This window comes from Bos javanicus, chromosome 24 (genome assembly GCF_032452875.1).
Source record: "Bos javanicus breed banteng chromosome 24, ARS-OSU_banteng_1.0, whole genome shotgun sequence".
Lineage (NCBI taxonomy): Eukaryota > Metazoa > Chordata > Mammalia > Artiodactyla > Bovidae > Bos > Bos javanicus.
Window position 1 is genome coordinate 46,378,952 of NC_083891.1, and position 18,382 is coordinate 46,397,333.

The following is an 18,382-nucleotide window of genomic DNA, read 5'->3' on the forward strand; positions in this document are numbered from 1 at the left end:
AATGGACTACAATTAACTTCTGTCCCCCCAGCTCATTGGTTCATTCACTAATTTATTCAAAAATACATACTGAAGTCCTATTTCCCTGACCCTCAGCTTTTTTTCTTCCTATTACAGACAGTACTCAGGTCTCAGGGCTAACCCTCAAATAGTACCCTTAGGTTCCACTGTTGCTTGTTTGAACATTTGGCATTTTACAATGGTAATAAGGAAAGTTTAAATATCTTTTAGCTGGTATGGAAGTTCTTTTTGGTGGGGGGGGGGGGCGGTAAAAGGTGAGCTGAGATCCAGGCTGTATAGGAAACCAAGCATACAGAGAATGTTTAAACGAGTCCAAATAAAAATAGCAGAAATGTGTTCTCCATTGATAGGGTTGGGAAGTCAGAATAGGAGGCCAAAAAAGGACAAGGAGAGGTTTGGCCAAATAGATGGGCTAGGACCACATGAAGTATTCCCACTGGGAGGCTGGCCAGTGGGTTAGCCAGAGGACACCCAATATTATGTTTGAGATTGCTTGCTTGGAATGTTGTCCATCCCTTTCCCATCTTCTCCCACATCACTCTGGAATGCATTGTATGATCATTGATGTCAAGGGAAGGTCTGCATATAATCTAGGTGATTAAGGGATATAAAACAGAAACATGCTCAAAAGCTCTAAAGTCTAGAGACTGAGGGGGTCATGAAAATACCAGCCCCTGAGAGCTTGCAGAAATCAGAGGAAAGGTTTTGCGCTTCTCCAAAATGCATATTTGTGAAATCCGAACAGTCTTATCTACATCTCATAAGGCAGGCCAGACCCAGCCAGTTTGTACATAAATTTCTTTTTATTTATTTAACATAATCCTATTCCAAACACACTCATGGATAGCAGCATTGAAAGAACAATTTTTTTTTTTTTTTATGAAAGGGTAATTCCTTTGCTGTGACTCCAGACCTTGACAGAGCAAGTTGCTTAAGGAAAAACAAGTCTTTTTAGCTAATGGGTCTGTTTCTAGGTGTTAGCACAACTCAGATCCCATAATCCCCCACCCACTCACCCCTCTCCCCTTAACCCCCACCCCAGCTCGTGGGGACCCTCCTTCCTTAGAGGAAGTCTGCAGTCTTCTCTCTTTTTGTTCTTCTGCTCCCTGTATACTGTCAATTCAGCACTCCACCCAACTTGGTCTGGGTCTGGTCTCTGAGCCCTTCCTAAGCCCCCCCGCTTAGATTGCCACTCTTGCCAGACACAGAGAGGCCAATGCTTCCCAAAGATGAGCCCCAGGCAGCCATGGTGTCCTCCCTAGAGCTGGCAGCTGCTCAATGCAGCACATTGAGCTGTGCTGCATCAGCCTGGTCCAGCCCAGTCCCCAAACACGCACACACACAAGGCCACAGCCAGAGAAATCTGCACTAGATGAACCACTTGACTGTTTTTATTGGGTGGAATTGAGGGCTTTTCAAACACAGTGACAGATACAAATTACCCTGATTACGTCTCAGGCGTTAAGTCACAGTCACCACTTCAGGATCACTCAAGGACAGCCACGAACAAGCTGGAATGAGGCTGCAAGAGTTTCTATGAACCCCTGCTCCTCAGCAAAATTTGCATGAAAATAATGACTGCAACCTCATCTTCCCAGCACTCTGGAGGGGCACAAAGCGTTTCTCTCCAGGACAAACGGAGGGAGCAAATCAACCAGAGCAAGAGAGGGATTTTTTTTTTCTTTTAAAAAGCAATGCTCCAGTTCCATGTCCAGACTGAGTTTCCGAGCAGCCCAGCAAACGACGTCTCGGTCTCCCTTTCCCTCTCCAGTGGGAAAGGCTCTGTGGAGCGCGGTGCAGCGTGATGTGGCTCTTGGGAGAGGAAAGCACTGGGGGATGGGTTTGAGGAGCACGTGGAGGTCACATCCACATGGCCACTTTGTCTTCACGCACAGGAGGCCACGCAGGGGCGAGTCGCTGCTGCCAGCCCCGCGGGAGCACTCCACTGGCTGCCTTCAGGTGAGCTCCTGGAAACCGACATCGAGCCTGGGAGCTCGTGGCTGTAGGGACGAGGTTTCCACAGCTCCCTCGTGGACCCCCGTCATCTGTCCTGCCTTCACTTGGGGAGCCAGGTGGCAGAGGTTCGACTCCAAACTGTAGCACTGGACGACTTCTTGTACGCGCATTGAGTTAACGTGTGAGTTTAAAAATACATACACATTTACATATATTTCACACAATACAGCTCTGAAGAAGAGTTATGGCTTTCTGAAGAGAGGTTAGTTGGGTCCAGAAAGAGAATTGGCAGGCCTCGAAGACCCCGTTGCACCCCTAAAACATGTGTGCAGAGCGTGGAAGCCTCAGGGAGGACCACCTGCCCCCCAAAAATACTTGGGAAGAGAGACTTGCTCAGAAGCTGGCCCCAGTAGAGGCCGAGGGTCCTGTGGAAGAGGTCCAGGAAGGCTGGAAGGAGCTGTCACTTGGGGCACCCCCCAGCCCCCCACAAACAAGCACAGCAACGGAGGGCATCACTGGATCGACTGCCAACCACCTCCTCACACCTGCTGTGCTCAGGCTTGTGGCCTTGGCTGACCCTCTGCCAGTTAAAACTGCCACCCTCTCACCCCACCAGGTACAGCTCCCAATGCTGGGGGCCCCGAGAGGAACGAATACCAAAGAGGACCCTCCCCACAGACTCTGGGCAGGGTATGCGGCCAGGGGTAAGCCCCAGGCCTGAACCTGACTCCAGTCAACCAGATAACCCAGAGGGAAGAAAACAGAAGGGTCTCAGGGTGGGAACAAGACAGGGCCACCTCCCCCTGCCCATTGGGGAGCTTGGGCACCCTACTAGGGTTCCACCAGCATTCTGTGCGACCCGGGACACACCTCTGTCATATTCCCCAGGCTTGGTCCAGTCTGCAGGCCGCTCACTGCCTTTCCCTCCTCCTAGGAACACAGCGAGGGCTGGTGAGAAAATGGGGGATGAAGGTGTGTAGAAAGCAGAAGTGTTCACTTTCACAGGAAGACGACCGAATAGGCCTATTCTTAAATTCACAAATAAATCCAGGCTGAGTCACTGCAGAGCCGGCCCTGGCCCAGCTGAGATCCAGATCCCCTCCCACGTGCAGTAGAGACACCACAGGTGGAAGCAGAGGACACCCGGCCACCACCGGCCACTAACCTGCATGTCCCCTATAAGGCAGGATGGCGGAAGGGGTGCCCTTCACCCTCCACCTTGCGGGGGGAGGCAGCAAATGTCAGAGGGAAACTAAGTCTCAAAGAGTGAGTTTACCCAGCTCACGAATCTTGTGTGATCAGATAATGAACTTGAACTTCACCAATCTGAACTTCAAGATAACTGAGGGCTAATCCTTTAAGCACCAAGATTTCGATGAATGTGTTTCAAGTGCTTGGGGATGGAAATAATTCCAAGTGGATAAAGCGCTTCTCTGCCTCCTTAAACACAGTCTACTGCACAGTCTTTGAGCATTTTCGTATCTCTGCGTGGCTGTGGACAGCACAGGATGGGCTGCTGTGAGGGGTTATTTGTTGCTCTTGGGGTTGTTACTACATATTGGCCCCTGCACTAAACAGCATCCGATCACTTGGTATTCTCTGAGATGTATAGCTTTGGTCTTTTTAATGCCGTTATGTTAGTCTATTAGCTGCCGCTTCTTGCTAAACCTAGCACCTGTTGTCATTCTCTTAATTTGCTTTATTATTAGAAACCAGAATCAAGTTCACTGGAAATGAATTTAAAATTAAATTCCATGAATGCCATGAGGGATTTGCTGTTAGCAAGATGTTTGGTCTTTGAAACAGAGCTTTATAGCATCTACTACAGGGGCTCAAAATTAATTCTCCTTCACCAGAGTCCCCAACTGCCTGAGGCTGAGTAAACTTGCTGGGTAAGGGGCCCTGGGAAGTGAGGTGTGCTTTGACCTTGTTTAAAAAAAAAAAAAAAGGCAATTATTTCCTCCTTTAACAAATCTTTAAGATGTTCAAGGTTTCCCACACATTTTGCAGCTGAATATGAGATTGTGAGCTGCCACAGTGATAAAGGGCTTGCCAGGGCCACACGACTGTGGGTATCCTCAGGAGGAACGGGCAGGGGACTGGCCTCTGGTTGGAGGCAGAAGAGACTGAGGCAGGATCTCGGCACTAGCTCGCTGGTTTCAACTTGAGCCTTTTCTAACAGAAGGCGGGAAAGGAAGGAGGAGCCTAAGGCCGGTGTGAACCCTGGGTCACATCAGCCCACATCTGTGGGATGCTGCCTCATCACCACCTTGTTTGTTTTCCACGGGTGTGGTGGGCAGTGCACCAGCCCCGGCTTTGTGTTCAAGAGAGCACTGTGATGCCCTGATCTTATCCCAGCACTCATCACAGGGAGACCCTCACCCAGACACAGGCTGGTCACCAACTCCAGAGACTCCAGCCCCTTAGCGCTAATCCCCAAATGCACCCCTACTCCAGGAACAGATGAATCTTAATTCAAGCACACTCCAAGCCTCCTAACCCTGCGAGAGGAAATCTAGTTAACTTTGCTTTAAAAAGATTTCATAATGTCTATTTAAAGGTTGAGACTGTTCAGAAAAAGAGCTGCTTGATACCTTTAAGAAGTCTCAAGCCTGAATCAAGGCTCCCAACCACTAACCAGGAAACAAATGCCAGCAAAGTAGGGCTGAGACAGTTACAAGATCAGGCAGAGCTGCTGCTGCTGCTAAGTCATGTCCGACTCTGTGCGACCCCATAGATGGCAGCCCAACAGGCTCCCCCATCCCTGGGATTCTCCAGGCATGAACACTGGAGTGGGCTGCCATTTCCTTCTCCAATGCATGACAGTGAAAAGTGAAAGTGAAGTCACTCAGTCATGTCCAACTCTTAGCGACCCCATGGACTGCAGCCTGCCAGGCTCCTCCATCCATGGGATTTTCCAGGCAAGAGTGCTGGAGTGGGGTGCCATTGCCTTCTCCAGTTCCTCATGTTCAGGTCCCACTAAAGCCCAACCACAGCGCAGCAGTGCTCCTCAAAGTGTGGGTCCCAGGACCAGCCTCAGCATCACTTAGGAAGTAGCAAGGAAGGTCCCTGCCATGGTCACCAAATCAGACTCTGGGGAGGGGCCCAGGAACCAGTGAGCTCTCCGAGTGATTCTGACACAGGTTCAAGTTTGGAAGATGGTGGGCTAGAACAGTGGTTCTCAGTCTCGGCTGCATAGTAGGGTCATCTGGAGAGTCAGAAAAGCCCTCCCACTCAGGTCACGCCTCAGACCAACTGGATCAGAACTTCTGGGGGCAAAGTCCAGGCACAAGTAGCTCTTAAAAGTTCTCCAGATGACCCTGATGTGCCGCCGAAGCAGAGACCCTTGGCCTCTGTGCAGTAGATTCACTTAAGAGATTTTTAAAAATAAGAATATGGGGCCCTGTCCCCAAGCCAAGTGAATCAGATTCTCTGGAAAGATAAGGATCTGGCATGGGTGGCTTTATAAAGATCCCTGGGTGACTTCAATGTGCACACAAGGTTGAGGGCCACGATTCTAGAGAAAATAACACTTTTACCCTAAAGTTGAACAAGTCATTTAGTTGAAGGAAATGAGTTACTTGGTTGCCAAGGAAACCATCCCCCTACTGAAAAGAGAGACAGTCAGTGATTTCTGGCTTTTGTCCTAAGAGCTAAGTCATGGTAATGTATGTATGTCTCTCTCCCTCTCTTTCTCTTGTTAAAAAAAGAAAAGCAGGTTCTCAGAAGAGACCATGCAGGAGAAATATCTATAGACTTGTAGAAGCTGAGCAGAGCTATTGCCTCTCAGGGCAGTGGCTGGCCAGGACAGCTGAGTCAAGCTAGCAAAGCAAGACAGGGTCTGCTCTGACCCTCAGCAAAAGGTGCTGAGGTTGTCAGAAGCCAGGGAACAACTAAGGGCCCAGGACAACTGTTCCAGGCCAAAATTAAAATCAGAATCCTATCATAGGGACACTGAGAACAGTTCAAGTCATTTGAGAACAGATCATACCTAAGAGATTCTATATGAAATAAGCCAGTCACCAAAAAGTCAGACACGCTATGATTCCATTTATGTGAGGGACCTAGAGTAGTCAAGGGACAGAGACAGAAAGGATGATGGCTGCCAGGAGCTGGGGGAGGGGGAAATGAGGAGTTGTTCTTTAATGGGTATAGAGTTTTAGTTTTGCAATAACTACAACAAAAAAAACAGCCTGGAGATTGGTTATACAACTTAACACTACTGAACTATACACTTAAAAATGGCTAAGATGGTAAATCTTATGTATATTTTACCCACAATTGAAAAATAGAAAAACCACTGATAATATCTAGGCCAAAACAGATTTCATAAATGTAAGAGATTCCTAAGCAGTCAATTTCTGTTGTGAATTAAATAGTGGATTATATTTTATATTCATATTTCTAAAACACACCAAAGTTTAGTTGTGTGTCAGATTCTTGTTTTTGCTCTTTTATTGCTTAAGACTCCAGTCTGAATTTCAAGCCAGACACCATCACTCACCTGGCAGTAGCCACTGACCCACAAGCGGTGCAGAGCCCAGTTCTCCAGCAGATATGGGCTCCAAGACCACCTGGAGAGCCTGGCTGGTCTTGGAGTCACAATGCTGATTGCCCCGCATCACCCCTCTCCCCCAGGTTCTGAGTCTGGAGGCAGGGGGTTTAACACTTAGGGGATTCTGACACGAGTGATCTACAGTCTACACCTTGAAGGACATATCACTTTATCATAGCGCCTTGTAGGATGTAATCAACCTCCTTAGACTGGCCTGGCTTGACCAGCCCTCTAAAGAACAAGAGAACAGGGCACACCCCAGGCATTGGCATACCCCAAGCCTAGCCTCATCCGGTCATAAGCCACAGGGTGCCCAGGTTGCTGGGAGAGAGGCCAGGGTGTGTGCTGAACTCAGAGCTGCACCAGCCCCCTCCCACAGAGAGACCCCCAAGCTCATGACCTTCCACTGGGCATCTGGAGCAGACATTTTTGCAAAGCTCAGCTCATTTGTTTCCCAGCCAATAAACACAGCACTTTCCACTCGTTCTTGAGACATTATTGATTAGTCCTTTGTATACTGCTACTCGGTCTGTACCTCAATATAGCAATTTAAGATTCTGACAAATCTCTATGGTTTTTAAGGAGGGAAGGGAAAAAGAAAATCTTTCCACCTTTTGCTTAAACTAGAGAGACTTGGTGAATAGGCAAGAAGCAGATGAGGAAGAAGATTATAATAGTGTGTTAGTTGCTCAGTCGTGTCCGACTCTTTGAGACCCCATGAACTGTAGCCCACCAAGCTCCTCTGTCCACAGAATTCTCAAGGCAAAAATACTTGAGTGGGTTGCCATTCCCTTCTCCAGGGGATCTTCCCGACCCAGGGATTTAATTCAAGATTATAATGGAAGGAGGCAAAGAGAAGGCAGCAGAGATCAGGTGATGGAGCCAGCAAGCAACCACAACCGGGACCTACACCCCAAGCTCCCCAGAGGCAGGTGGGGGAGTCTGTACAGCAAAATGCTTCCCACATGCAAGGTACCAGGCAAAAATAATATAATAATCAATGGAGGACTCTCTTAAGCTGACAATTACACGTTACTCAGTTTATTAGTGGGGTCTCCTGAACCACTGGAACACACTGGCTAATCAGAGACCCTACTGCTATAGTTAACAGGTGGCTCTGTGCCAGTACTGGGGACACCAAGAAGAACCAGACACACTGCCCTCTCCTGGGGAAAGGACAGCCCTCGGCCAAGGACACAGGCACCCCCACGGTGTTGCGCTGTGAGGATGTCCTAACAGGAGTCAGTGATGGTTCCTGCAGAAGCACAGAGAGTGCTCAGCGCAGCCTAGGTTCACAGAGGGGAAGAGGTGGGGACCCTCACCTGACATTACCTGCACAAATGGTGGGGTAAAAGGGCAATTTCAGGCATTTCCAACAGCTTGTGCGAAGCTACAGCCATCTGGAGGAGTCCTGGTGGGATGATGGGGGCAGGAGGGTCTCTGGGAAGGTGAGTGAGCCAGCTTGGGACAACCCCTGCATGTCTGGGTAAAGGAATCTGGACTATATGGTATAAGAAGGCAATGGGCTCCACCAAAGGTGTTTCCAGAAGGTAATTCCCCAGAAGCAGAATGATCAGTCAGAGGGCCTGAGTTAGGGCAGTGGCAGAAGGAATGTATGGAGGGAATGAATTCAAGGGAAGTTTCTGAGTTGGAATTGATACAATCTGGTGAACAAACAGAAAGTGAAGGAGGAAGGAGAACCAAAAGAGACCCAGGTTTGGGACCGAGGGGCCAGTGATGAGGTAGAGCCATTCAGCGGGGGAAGAAAGGAGGAAGAAGGAACCTGTTCTCTGGGTGTCTAGTTTGTGTCAGCTCTGTGCTAGGCATCGTGAAACCCTATTCCGCGGCTGGTGTCCTGGCCTAAACCTCAGATGATGAATCAGAGCTTCCAGAGGGCATTGGCAGCGCCCCCAAAGTCACCAGTAAGTGGGGGGGATGTGACTTTGAATCCAGATTGTCCTTTTAACTGTGCCAGTTGAGGGCACATTGAGCAGGTTTTAACTATACGAGCTGAGATGTTGAGCAGCTACAGGCATTCAGACAGCCACAGTGAGTGTGTTTCTGTGGCTCCAAAGGAGAACTGGCCTCCAGGTAAGGGGTGTAAGATGCAAGGACAGGAGAGGTTAGAGGCTGTGAACAGATGCAATTTCTGAAGGAACACTCCTAATAAGAGAAGAGAACCCTGAGGAAGCTTCACAAAAGATGGGTCAACAAAGGAGCCTGAGAAGGAGCATTCAGTGAGGCGGGAGGAAAGTCAGGGTAAAGAGGTTTCTTAAAAAAAAAAAAAAAAAGGAAGAGAGGACTCAAAAGACCAGTGAGGCCACTCACCACTGTCACATAGATGTCGAGGAATGAAGCCTGACATGGGTCTACCGCTTTAGCAATTACAATCATTGTGCCAACCTTCAGGATTCAGGACCGACGCCTGCATGGCCTGGTGCTCCTCTCGCGATACTTGTCCCTGAGCCCAGATTTGCCAGTACTCAGCTCAGCCCCTACACGTGCCTGGGGGACTCAGTTCAGCATCTGGACATGCCCACCAGACCATAAGCTCCGGGAGGGCTGGGGCTAATACTCTGCTCATCTCTAGCTCAAAGGCCCCTAGCCAAATTCCCCGCACAAAATGAGTGCTCGGTAACGATTTGCTGAATACCTGACTGAAGCCAGCTCTGTGTTGTCCCTCAACTGTCGGGTAGCTCTGCCCTTGCCTCCTCCCTACACTCAGCAGAACTGAGGGCGATGGATTGTCTGCAGCACCAGGCGATTAGTGGGCAGAGCTGCCACAGCAGCATTACAAAAATGGTCTCAGAGGCTGCATCTGACCTTGAGCCACCTTCCTTTTTGCTTGGCTAAGCACAGAGTCATTTGCTTGTTTTCACTGCCTTTCAAGCCTGGTGAAAGTGAAAGTGTTAGTCACTCAGTTGTGTCCGACTCTTTGCAACCCCACGGACTATAGCCCGCCAGGCTCCTCTGTCCATGGGATTCTCCAGGCAAGAATACTGGAGTAGGTTGCCATGCCCTTCTCCAGGGTATCTTCCCAACCCAGGGATCAAACTTCGGTTTCCTGCATTGGAGGCAGATTCTTTACTGTCCGAGCCACCAGGGAAGCCTGGAGCAGTGGGCTTAGCACAAAGGAAGACACGATGGTTGTTTTGTTTGGGGAATCGAGCTTCCTTACGTAAGGGTATTATATATAACTAGCTGTGCGCACTGCACGGTGGGATGGGGGCAGAGCTTCAAGGAACATGGGGGTGGGGTGGCTTCCTGAGCCAGTGCCCAGGTCTTCTGAGCCTTTGAAAATGTGCTTTTCCTACAAACACTGGCTGCAGGAGAAAAGTGTAGCGTGGAAGTCAGGAGACTGAGTCCCAGCTGAGTCACTAGCTGGCCATGTGGCCTTGGGCAAGTCCTCCAACATTTAATGTGTACCCCTTCTGCAAAATGTGGCCACAGCTCCCCTCCCTTCACTGCACTGTGGGCACATCTGTGCTGTTGCCAGGGCTGGGGCGGGGTTGGGGTGAAGAAGCACCTACAAGCACACTCCCTTCTGAACCCATGCCAGCGTCTGAGCACTGTCCCTATAGCAGGGCCCAGCACCACCCTGCAGTGGCCTCTCAGTCCTTCCGGAACAAGGATTCCCTCTTGTGCCAGCCCTGGGGACACTGGCTAGGAAGTGGCGAAGACAGAGGTTTGGAACGCAGGCTTTGGGTTTCTACAAGACCTGGGTGCAGTTTCCTCTACTGGGTGTCTGGCCACGGCAAGACACCAAATGACTGTCTCCCCATTGGAGCCTGCTTACCCAAAGGGGTCCTGTGGTGATCACAGGAGATAATGCAAAGAAAGCGCCCAGTACAGGGCTTGATACAGAATGAGCGTGCAGGAAATCTTAGCTATTATAGCAATAAATATTATCTATGGCTTAGATCCATACATCACGAATACTTCCAAACACTTAATAAAATTAAAGATTACAGAGACCCTAGGGATATTTTCTAAGCCTCTGGTTGTAGAGATGAGGAGATGGAGACCTAAGAAAGGAGAAGGGACTGCCCTAAGGCCCTCAGACTTCAATAGGACCAAAAGCAAGGAGTCCAGCTCCTACATGGGATGGGTTGTGATGCTCCATCCCCACTCCTACGAGGGCCCTGGTTGAGGCAGATACTCCTGGCTATGTGAACCCTGGTGTCTGACTCACCAAGGTTCTGTCCACAGCATGCACTCAGTAGAGCCCCTGGCACGATTTGAGCCAGGTCACCTCCCTGTTCTTCAGGGAGGTCACCTCACCTTCCTTAAGTGGGACAGAATGTTCTTTAAGAGTCTTCCAGGTCTAACATCCTGTAGTTTCAAGAATGGGGCCCAACTAACCACAAACAAATGGCTGGAAACTTCAGTTAACTGGAATCTGTCTCAGATGTTCCTTCCTTGGAGAAACAGGCAGAGCCCAAGAAAGGAAATCATCCACTGTCCTCGGCGGTGTTCCCTGGTTCACCACGTCCTTGGGCCTGCTTTGGCTCACTGGCTACTTCCTTGCACTGCAGACAAGCAGATAGGCTCAGAACAGCCCAAGGTTTCCCCAGTGAAGACCAGAGGCCAGAATCAAGGCCAGCACCTAGAACAGTGCTGTGCGTGGAGCACTTGTTCCGTAATGGCTCCACCAACACGAAACCCAAGCAAGGAGAAGGGGTTCTGGCCTCGATGGGGAGCCTGGGAACCCGGGACAGAGCCTGTGTGCTGTGGTCTCTCACCAGCTGGGCCTGTTGCTCTGCCTGTAAAATGAAGTGATCAGATGAAAGGTCCTGCTCCCTGTGTGCTGAGCTCTCACCACCCCTCCTCCTTCTCATTACACCCAGCATGCGGAGTCGGAATTTGTCTCTGGTCTGCCCTCCACTCCTGGAAGACAGAGATCCTGTCTTTGTCATCATGTCTTCCCAAGCCTCACCCCAAACCAAAGCAGAACAGGCTTCTGGAAATGTTTAGGTGAAAGAGGGGAGAGAGCAGGAAGGGAGGAAAGGAGAGGCAGGCTGAAGATCCTCCAGCACTGGCCTTCTATGGTTCCACAAAGCTAAATTCTAAGGCAATTCACCAACAGTGTGTATTAGGCACAGCCGCATTCATGGTGGGAATACCACAGGGAGGAAGAAAGCAATGTGAAATGACACGAGAAGCCCTTTCAGCCTAGGCACAGCTGACTTCCCAAAGCACAGGCCCTGTGGATCCACGCACGTGAAGGCCAGCAGGCTGCGTGCTGCGGGAAACCCCGCCTTCACGGTAGGACCTCAGTGATGCTGGTGTCGGAGGCCAAGACTCACTTCCGTCGCTAAGCTCGCCAGTCACATGTCAGCGCTTTCCAGTCCAGAGCCTTACGGTTCCAATTCAGGAACACGATACAGCAGGAACTGCAGTATTCAGGAACACACAGAGGGATGGATCTTATAAATAACTCCCGGTTAAAACAGAGCTGAAAATAGGGAGACAGAAGAGGAAGCAAGTCGCTAAGCACTTATTGAGTCGATAACGTTGGCTTGAAAACCTTAGTGCAAATGGCTGGTCTGGTTTATTTCCTTCTCATCAAAAAGTCAAACACAGGATTGAACCTGGAGGCACCAAGACGTGTGTGTCTGAGGATGTGTTTGAAGGGGGTGGCTCTCCTTGTTTGACAGTGTCTGAGCGAAGATCCTAACCCACAGCCCTTGCATCAGATCTCACAGCGCCACTTAGTCGGTTGGTGGAAACTCGGTTAATAATCCCTGGACCTCTCTGAGCCACTGTCCTCACAGGAAGGTCTGGCCACTCGGTTGGCCTTTTAGCTCTGAGCTTCTAGACCACATTTCATGGCTGAGGCCTGGGAATAAGAGTCAGGAACCCAAAAGTCTGAGTTACATCTAAAGTGTGCTCACACGTTCTGTCTGTCTCCCTCTTTTCTGTTCCCAGTAGGGACTTCCTTTAGCTGCAAAGAGGCCATACGGTTTATGCTCTTTTGGATGCTAACGCTGAGTGGAAATGTGCTTGATTCCCTTGGGACCCCCAGGGCCCCCATCTTGAGGTGTGGCCGGGGTGGGGGGCAGGTGGGGCGGTGCGCATGGAGCTGTCTCTCCCCCGCCCGCATCCCTGCCTCCCAGAGCCCACAGGACCCAAGTCTGAAGCTGAGCATCCAAGAGAGCGCCAGCCTCAGTGCCAGGCCTTCGCCCCGCCCTGCGGGCCGGCGAGGAAGAGCGTGGCTCCGTGTGCCGGGGGTGCTCCGTGTGCCGGGGGTACCCGTGTGCCAGGGGGGCCGGCAGAAGGGCCACGCCGCCCTCAGCAGCAGCTGCAGGTGCCCGTGTGCACGCGCAGGATGCCGCGGCTATGCAGGTGCAGGAAGTTGAAGATCTCCGAGGGCATGGCGTGGAAGCCGGGGCGGGGCTTGACGTTGTCGTAGTAGTGGTGGGTGATGTACAGGCCCGAGGGGTTCATGGGGAAGGCCCAGAAGCCGAACAGGTGCACCTCCTCGCACAGCTCGAGCGCCGCAGTGGCCAGGATGAGGCCGGTGCTGATGCGCTTGGCGCGCACCCCGAGGCTGAGCCAGTAGCGCGACACGTTGACCAGGTACTGCGGGTGGAAGTAGTACACGGCCTGCGGTGACTCGAAGTCGTCCAGCACGTACTTGACGCGGATGGACACGTCGGTGTTGCGCGTGTTGTAGAAGGCGGGCAGCAGCACCGACGCGTTCTCGTACAGCTGCAGCACGCGGTAGAAGGGCCGCCGCCACTTCTCCAGCTTGTGGAACCTGGCGGGGTGCGCGCACAGGGTGAGACGGGGCCCCGGGCCCTCGCTGGCCCACCCCTGCTCCCTGGGCTCTTCGCAAAGGACTGGGGGGGTCTCTCAAGGCCACCCCCCACCTCCTCGCCTCCTTTGATCTCAGGCACTCAGCAGATGAATGTCCGCTTTTCTCCGGCACAGTTGTAGTTTTCTAAGAGGGTGCAGGAGAGGGCAGTCTGGACCCAAAGGGACAAGTACCTGGTGTGTGACTGCGGCAGGGTTGGGGTGGGGGTGGGGTGCGGTTGCTGGGGGGAGGGTAATCCTTAACCCACACGGATGAGAGTTCCCGGGAGGGCTCAAAGGGGAAGTGGAGGAGGGAGGCCTTCCCTAGAGCCCCCCTCGGGACAACCCCCTGGCCTGCCTTCACCAAGGTCCCTGGGGATGGACACCAAGCCAGCCGCTGGCCCCCGGAGCCCTTCCTTCACCACAGCCCCTCCCTAACCTTCTCTCTACAGTAAACAGCCCTCCTCCCAGCTGGTTCCGTCACCAACCCTGAGTGGCCTCCTCTCTGAATGCTGACTCTGTAAAGGTTGTGGGCATCTGTCCCCATTTAACACCTCCCCCTCCTCTTCCCCTTCTCCTGACCTGGAGGTGTGACTGTGCCCCTTAGGAGTTTTAACACCTTAACCCCTCCCCCAGGCTTCCCAGACAGACCCCAGCACGGAACCGCCGGGGGAGGTGGTGCCTTGAGGTCTTTGCCGTAGGTTTCTCCCCAGTGTCACATGGACACTCCCTGTAGGGAGACGCCTGCCCTCTTCACCCACTGGAAGGCCCTCTGGTTCATCTCTAGGGGAAGATCGTCTAGATCAGCGCTGTCTGAGAGAAACATCAGGCAAGCCACAAATGTAATTTTAAATGTTCTAGGAAGCACATTTAGATAAGTAGAAAGGATTAGGTGAAATTAATTTTTACAATAGATTTTATTTAACCTGATATACCCCCATACTATCATTTTAATATGTTATCAATATAAAAGTGTAATGAGGTGTGATTCACTCTCTTTTTCATAGTAAATATTTTAGAGCGAGGGTGTGTTTTGCACTTAGAGATGGTACATCTCAATCTGGATGGTGCCCCGTGGCCATGCGTGATGAATAGCTACTGTATCAGACAGGACTGGTCTAGAAAGAGGGCTACTGACCTCTCTGTGATGATGCTGGGGTTCACGGTGACCACGTCTGTCTTCACCCCTACATCCATGGTGTACTTCTCTGAGATGGGGGGTAGGTTGCACCTGCAGAAGAGATAAAGTGGTCCGACTGCATGTCATTCTAGAGGGAGCTGGGGAGCTGGGGCGTGGGGAAGAAAGGGACGGTGATCACTTGGGCAGAGGAACAGAGAGGAAACCAGCCTGGGCATAGAAGGGCAAGTTCAACCCCTTCCCTCACCAACCCTGAGTGGCCTAATTGTTGTAGATCCCCAACCCACGAGATGATTGCAGCCTCAACCCAAGTTTGTTCGCTTTAACTCTTATTTTCAACCTATCTTCTTTACTTAAAGAGGTAAGCTAGAATCCCCAAAGAGATAAGAGGGGGTTTTACATGAGGAAGAAGAAATACATGGACAGGTGTCTAACTTAGGTAAGGCCACAGTGAAGCTCATACTGGTGTCAGCCACAAGGCCACCCTTCCAGAAGAGGGGAACCCAACCAGGGAGGTAGCTGCCCAGACGACCTCACTAACAGCTCTGCATGCCCCTGTGAGTCCTCAGTGTCTTCATATCTGGTATGTCATTTGCTCCCATTTTACAGATGTGGAGACTGAGGACCTGACAGGTTCGACCCCTTGCACATGACGGAGCTGAAGGGGAAAGGGACAACCCAGAGCATGAGGATTCTCAGGGGTGGGAAGTGGGGATTAAAAGGGCAGCATTACAGGGTGGGGCACCAGAAAGGGTGGGCATGGAGGAGGAGGGGTGTGGGGGTAGAAGAGGCAGGTGCAGACCCAAGGTGATTCCTACCGGAAGACAAAGTCGGCACTGTTGATCTCCCTCCCGCAGCGGCTGTTCTTTAGGATGCCCCCGTTGCCCACCACCGCACACTTCTTAAACTGGGACCGGTAGTAGGGCATGTCCTGGGGAGACAGGGGTAGAGCTGTCAGAGGTGGCGCCATCCCTGCCTTCACCTGTGCCCTCCCCTCTGTACCCACATCCACCTCCACACCCACGGTCCCACGAGACAGCTTTGTAGGGAACATGGGAGAGAAGTGGCTGTTCCACTTTGCAGATGAAAAGAGATTAAAAGCCTCCTCAGTTCCACACGCAATTACGAATGAGCTGGAACCGGAAGCTAGGTCTCCACAACCTTCTTCAATAAGCCCTGGAAGTCCCCAGTTTCGAATAAGAAGAGCATTCAGTTGTGTCTGCCCTGTTTGCCTTTGCTTTCCCCAGTGTCTGGAAACTCAGCTTCCTTGACTTCTAGTCCATATATTCTATGCTTCCCTGGTGGCTCAGATGGTAAAGAATCTGCCTGCAGTGCAGAAGACCCAGGTTTGATCCCTGGATCGGGAAGATCCCCTGGCAAAGGGCATGGCAGCCCACTCCAGTACTCTTGCCAGTGGCTAACACAGACTCTCTGGGGGTGACAGCAGTGGGGGGGAGGGGCAGGCCACCAGGGGCCAGGGCCCTAAATCTGGCCCTGAAGTCTTTCAGCTCCATGGGGAGGCACAGAACTAGGACAAAGAGGTCATATAGACCAGCACGGATGCCAGGACTTGGCAGCAGCAGGGACAAGAGACTGGAGTTGAGCAAGCAAAGCCACTTCAGGGGAGCGGTGAGAGCCAGCGACCCTGGGATCTCTGCAGAGAAAGCGTGTTGAGCACAGGGGAACCCAGAACCTACCCTGGTGATGATGCACCCGAGGGGGCATCCCACAGCACTCTGACCTGATCACACCTCAGCTGGCAGGGCTGCCTGTGTTTGGGCACTAGATGCCCACAGAGGCTCCCTAGGCCTGCCTTCCAGGGGACCACAGGCAAATAGGCAGGAAAAAGCAAATACTAGCCTGATTAAAAGACCTAGTTCTGCCATGTCCCCAGTCTAGGCCTCGAGGCAAACCGAGGCAGGTGGGACCAGGCAGGCTCAGGGAAGGAGTTGTAGACCTGGAGTCAAGGGGTGACCAACCATCCCAGGTGGCCCAGGACTGGGGCACTTTGCTTGGGATGCAGGACTTAGACTCAGTCAAACTGGGATGGCTGGGGCAAACTAGGGTTGGGCACCCCAGTTAAGGGACCCAACTCAAACCTGGTTTTGCACCACAGTGAGTTGAGGGAGCCATGGGCAAGTTTTTTTGAACTCTCAGTGACTTGGTTTTGTAATTTTCGTAAAATTTGTTACGAATTAAATTTTGTAATTAACAAAATCCAGATAGTAATGTATATTTCCTGCGATTCAGTGAGATGACACAAAGCAGAATTGCTCAGCTCGGCAGTACTGATATTTTGGACCAGAGTGAGTGACTTTCACATTCACTTTCATTCCTTGCTGTGGGGGCTGACTGCGCACTGCAGGAAGCCTAGCAGTATCTCTGGCCTCCTACACCCAGTCAGGATGACCAAATGAATCTGACTGAACCCAGGTCTCCCCCATGGCAGGCGGATTCTTTACCAGCTGAGCAACCAGGGAAGCCCAAGAATACTGGAAGTGGGTAGCCTACCCCTTCTCCAGTGGATCTTCCCAACCCAGGAATCAAACCAGGATCTCTAGGGAAGCCAAAAGCATCTCCAAACATAGGCAATGTCCCCACCTCCCTGCCCCACTGGTGTGGATGAAAAGCTCACCCAGTACCTGGCCCAAGGGTGAGGGCATCAGGTGCTTATTATGGGATGGCCCTGACACTGGAGACTGCTGGGTGGCTTTCCTCCTAGCTCACCCCAGCTGGCCAGCCCCACGTGAGAGCAGCCCCGGTCAGCACCTGGGGCCTCCACTGAGACCAGCTGCCATACAGGCATCATGGAAGATCCCACGATTTTCAGTGGGATTGAAAATACAATGGGATCACCAGCAATTAGGCTAACTCTAAAGGAGACACTGTACCCGTCTGTGGGAGACTGTCCTTCTTGGCACATTTTCCCTGGAGGGACAGGCTCCCAGGACTAGGACAGAGGAAACAAGGACATCTCACGGCCAGTGCGGGAAACTGCAGTGTTTGACTTTGCCCAGAGAGAGAATAAAACAAAGCCATCTTTGGAGAAATGACAGAAAAGCGTTCTGTGTTTTATGTCAGTGTTCCCCACACTTCTGAAAATCAGAAACCACCTGCATACTTTCTGGAAGTATACATCCTTGGCTCCATCCCAGAACCACGGAATCAGAATCTTCAGGGTCATGGTAGGAGCCTGAGAAGCTGCATATTTTTTGAACTCAAAGAAATACTCACCTTAGGGGAAGTTCAGATAATACGTCTACATCACATGCTCTAGTCCAGGGGGTGGTAAATTACAGCCTGCAGGCCACACCTGACTCACCACCTATGTCTGCACAGCCAGTGGGCTAGGAATGGATTTTATATTTTTTAAGGATGGGGAAAAAAATCAAAGGAATATTTTGTGATGTCTAAAACGTATAAAATTCAAATTTCAGTGTCTGACAGGAATCAGGTGTCATTGGGACCCAGCCACAGTCCTGTGCTTACTCCTGTCTGTGGCTGCTTCATGCTAGAATGATAAAGGTGAGTGGCTGTGACAGAGACCATATGGCCCGCACATTTGGCCACCGCTGCTCGCCTTCCAGCCCTTCCCCATGGCCCTCCTTGCATCCATATGTCGTAACCGAGCTGTGTGTCAGCCACTGGCGTTACCTGCATGTTCACCTGCTGTCACCAGCCTCAGGTTCCTGGCCTTGCAAGACCCGCCTCGTAAAGACGGCTCGAGTCCCATCATCCTCCAGCACTGCAGTGGGAGGGGGTGTTTGACACCTCTCCAGCCCCGGCTCCTCCTGCAGCACTGCCCTATCCACCCCCAGGCCCAGTCATACCAGTGCACTCTGGTGTGCACAGCAAGAATGCAGGGAACCCCGGGCTTTCTTTCATTAGCTGTCCCAGAAGCAAGGCAGCCCAGTCCT

The 18,382-nt window shown here is 51.5% G+C and overlaps 1 protein-coding gene and 1 long non-coding RNA gene across 3 annotated transcripts in view; one reads left to right on the forward strand and one right to left on the reverse strand.

Moving 5' to 3' along the window:
• LOC133237710 (uncharacterized) overlaps positions 1–18,382 on the forward strand; it is a 485,111-nt gene that overhangs the window by 380,395 nt on the left and 86,334 nt on the right. The gene's annotated exons all lie outside the window — the stretch shown is intronic.
• Positions 1,397–18,382, reverse strand: part of ST8SIA5 (ST8 alpha-N-acetyl-neuraminide alpha-2,8-sialyltransferase 5) — a 77,377-nt gene continuing 60,391 nt past the window's right edge. For both annotated transcript variants that reach the window (XM_061400080.1, XM_061400079.1), the window contains 3 exons: positions 15,284–15,396; positions 14,466–14,558; positions 1,397–13,292 (listed from right to left, as the gene is read on the reverse strand). In XM_061400080.1, the coding sequence (XP_061256064.1) occupies positions 12,824–13,292; positions 14,466–14,558; positions 15,284–15,396 (675 nt within the window). In that variant the 3' untranslated portion in view covers positions 1,397–12,823. The remainder of the gene's footprint in view (positions 13,293–14,465; positions 14,559–15,283; positions 15,397–18,382) is intronic.